The 2,490-nt window shown below is 45.1% G+C and overlaps 1 protein-coding gene across 1 annotated transcript; it reads left to right on the forward strand.

The window, feature by feature from the left end:
• The first annotated feature begins 77 nt into the window (after positions 1-77).
• Positions 78-2,226, forward strand: LOC116378458 (enhancer of polycomb homolog 2-like). The gene is made up of 4 exons (XM_031840338.1): positions 78-442; positions 691-821; positions 1,016-1,184; positions 1,404-2,226. The coding sequence occupies exons 1-4, from the start codon at positions 394-396 to the stop codon at positions 1,625-1,627; spliced, it is 573 nt and encodes a 190-aa protein (XP_031696198.1). The 5' UTR covers positions 78-393; the 3' UTR covers positions 1,628-2,226.
• The last annotated feature ends 264 nt before the right edge of the window (positions 2,227-2,490 follow it).

The following is a 2,490-nucleotide window of genomic DNA, read 5'->3' on the forward strand; positions in this document are numbered from 1 at the left end:
CCTCCTCATTGGACTGGACTGAGCCGCCGCAGGATAGGACGGGGGGGGCAGGTAGCTCCCATCTACTGACCCCTCACTCTCATCACAGTCTTCATCAGTAAAGCTGAAGACTTTTCTCCATCTCTCTCTCTGATCAGGATCATCCTGGACCGAGCCTCCTCAGGTCTGGATCCAATACTGAAGCAGCTGGACTCTTCAACACATCAAGTCTGCAGGACCAGGACCAGTAATGACCCTGTAACACTGGAGCAGAAACCCCCCCTGACCTCAGGAACCACTGGCCCCTGTCTGACTGAAGTCCTGAGCAACATCCAGACCCTGAGGAGGTTCTGCTTCAGACCCAGACCGGTTCAGGGCCAGAGGGAGGGCGGCAGAAGGACCACAGAGTCTTCTATGGAGGACCACAGAGTCGCCTGTTGTCATTTACCTGGCAATAACTCAGGTGAGCTTCTGATCATTAGTTTCATCTCTGTCAGCAGCAGATCCTGCAGCTGAGAGGACAGCAGACTTTGACTGAACAACAACAGTTTGAACCGTCAAGTCATCTCCAAGTCTCCAGTTTAGATGAACTATTTGACTTTTTATTTTGTCACATCATGGTTCAGCTCTGCTCCCCATGTGGACCAGCTGCTACATGTGCCAGTTAGTTATGTATATGCATATATATGTCTTCTCTCTGTGTACCAGCAGGGGGCATCACAGAGGAGCAGTACCACAGTCATCAGCAGCAGCTGATCCAGATGCAGAAACAACAGCTGGAACAGCTGCAATTACAGAACAACAATGCTTTATATAGACACACATCACTGTGTGGAGCACGGGTAACATATATTAATATATAACAATACTGCTTTATATAGACACACATCACTGTGTTGAACACAGGTAACATATATATTAATATATAACAATACTGCTTTATAGAGACACACATCACTGTGTTGAACACAGGTAATATACTGTATATTTGGTGGTCTGGTTCTCTGAGTAACACCCGGTCCTGGTCTTTCTCTAGTCCACCAGGTCCAGTGAGTCCCGTTCAAAGACTGTGGACTCGGCCAGCGCTCAGTTTGCAGCCTCAGCTGTGATCAGCGCTACTCTTCCTCCTCTTCTTGTTCCTCGTGGTCACAACAGTGAGAACAAACCCTACAAGTCTAGCATCAACGGAGTCCTTCATTCTTCAGGTGAGCCACCTCACCTGTCTGAGTCTCGCTGGGTGAACCGATGCTCATGAGAACTTTATTTATATGAGTTAGTATCATTGAGGACAAAAGGTAGCGATGTATTGAATGAAAGAGGTCCATAAGAGATGAAGTGGACATTTTGTAAAAGAAGTATCTATTTTAAATGTATAAGATGATATTAATTTATATATCATATCATTAATGTAAACTCCTCCTCAGGTCCCTCCAGGCCTCCGTACTCGTCCTCCTCGTCTGTCAGCAGGTTGGGGCTTTCAGCTCGGGGGTCTCTCTCCTCTTCCACTCAGTCTCTTCCTAACCAGAGGAACCAGGTGAGAGCCCCCCTCCACACTGCTCGACCCTCCGCCCCCCCAACGTCTGCCTTAAAGCTCACCACCATCACTGCCAGCCTCGACCGAGTGCCCAAAGTCTCCACCGCCAGGTAAACGCCTCCTACACCTGTCCATGTAAACTCCTAGACACACCTGTACGACGCGCACACCCGTGTGCGACGCACACACCTGTCCAGGTAAACTCGTCCTACATAATGTTTCTGACCTTTTAACTTTATAACTGATACCAGACCAACAGTGAAACAGATATATTGTAAATACGAGGACTAATAATAATAGTAATACTAGTAATAATAATAGTAGTAGTGATAGTAATAGTAATTAAAGTAGCTCTGTCAATCATTGCTGGGCGACTCAAAGCGGGAACAGTCAAGGAGAAATGGCACAACATTCTCGAAACATCTCACTTTGCACACATTTAGATCAGAAAAGTCTTATTTTCTGGTGTTGTGCCCACGAATCTTTAATAAGTTCAGTGTTCGGACGCCTGTAATTATAGAATCCTGCTTACTGTCATGGTTGCTAGTTGGTGGCGCTATGAGCTGATATTGGCAGACAGAAGTTCTAAAGCCATGACAGTCATCAACCATGTCAAGTTTGGAACAGTTTTGAAAAAGTATAGTCGAGTTACAACAGCTTGATGGATGATGGTGAACCATGTAAAATGGTCGCCACACCACGTCATGTCGTTCGATGAAACCTCAAGCTTTTAGTAACTTTTAATCACTAAGGTCTTTAGATTGTTCTGACCAAATTCTAAATTGATAGGATTAATTCCCTAGGAGAAGTTTGAGTAGAGCACCTGGAAATTGCAAAAAAAAACATGAGAAATTCATACAAAATTCAAAATGGCTGACTTCCGGTTGAGTTTAGAGCTTAGACCCCTAAGACTTTTTTTTAAGTCTACATGTGATACACCTGCTTACCAAATGTCATACATCTAGGTGAAACGTACT

Source organism: Anarrhichthys ocellatus, unplaced genomic scaffold, assembly GCF_004355925.1.
Source record: "Anarrhichthys ocellatus isolate YVR2014 unplaced genomic scaffold, GSC_Weel_1.0 scaffold2635, whole genome shotgun sequence".
Taxonomy (NCBI): Eukaryota; Metazoa; Chordata; class Actinopteri; order Perciformes; family Anarhichadidae; genus Anarrhichthys; species Anarrhichthys ocellatus.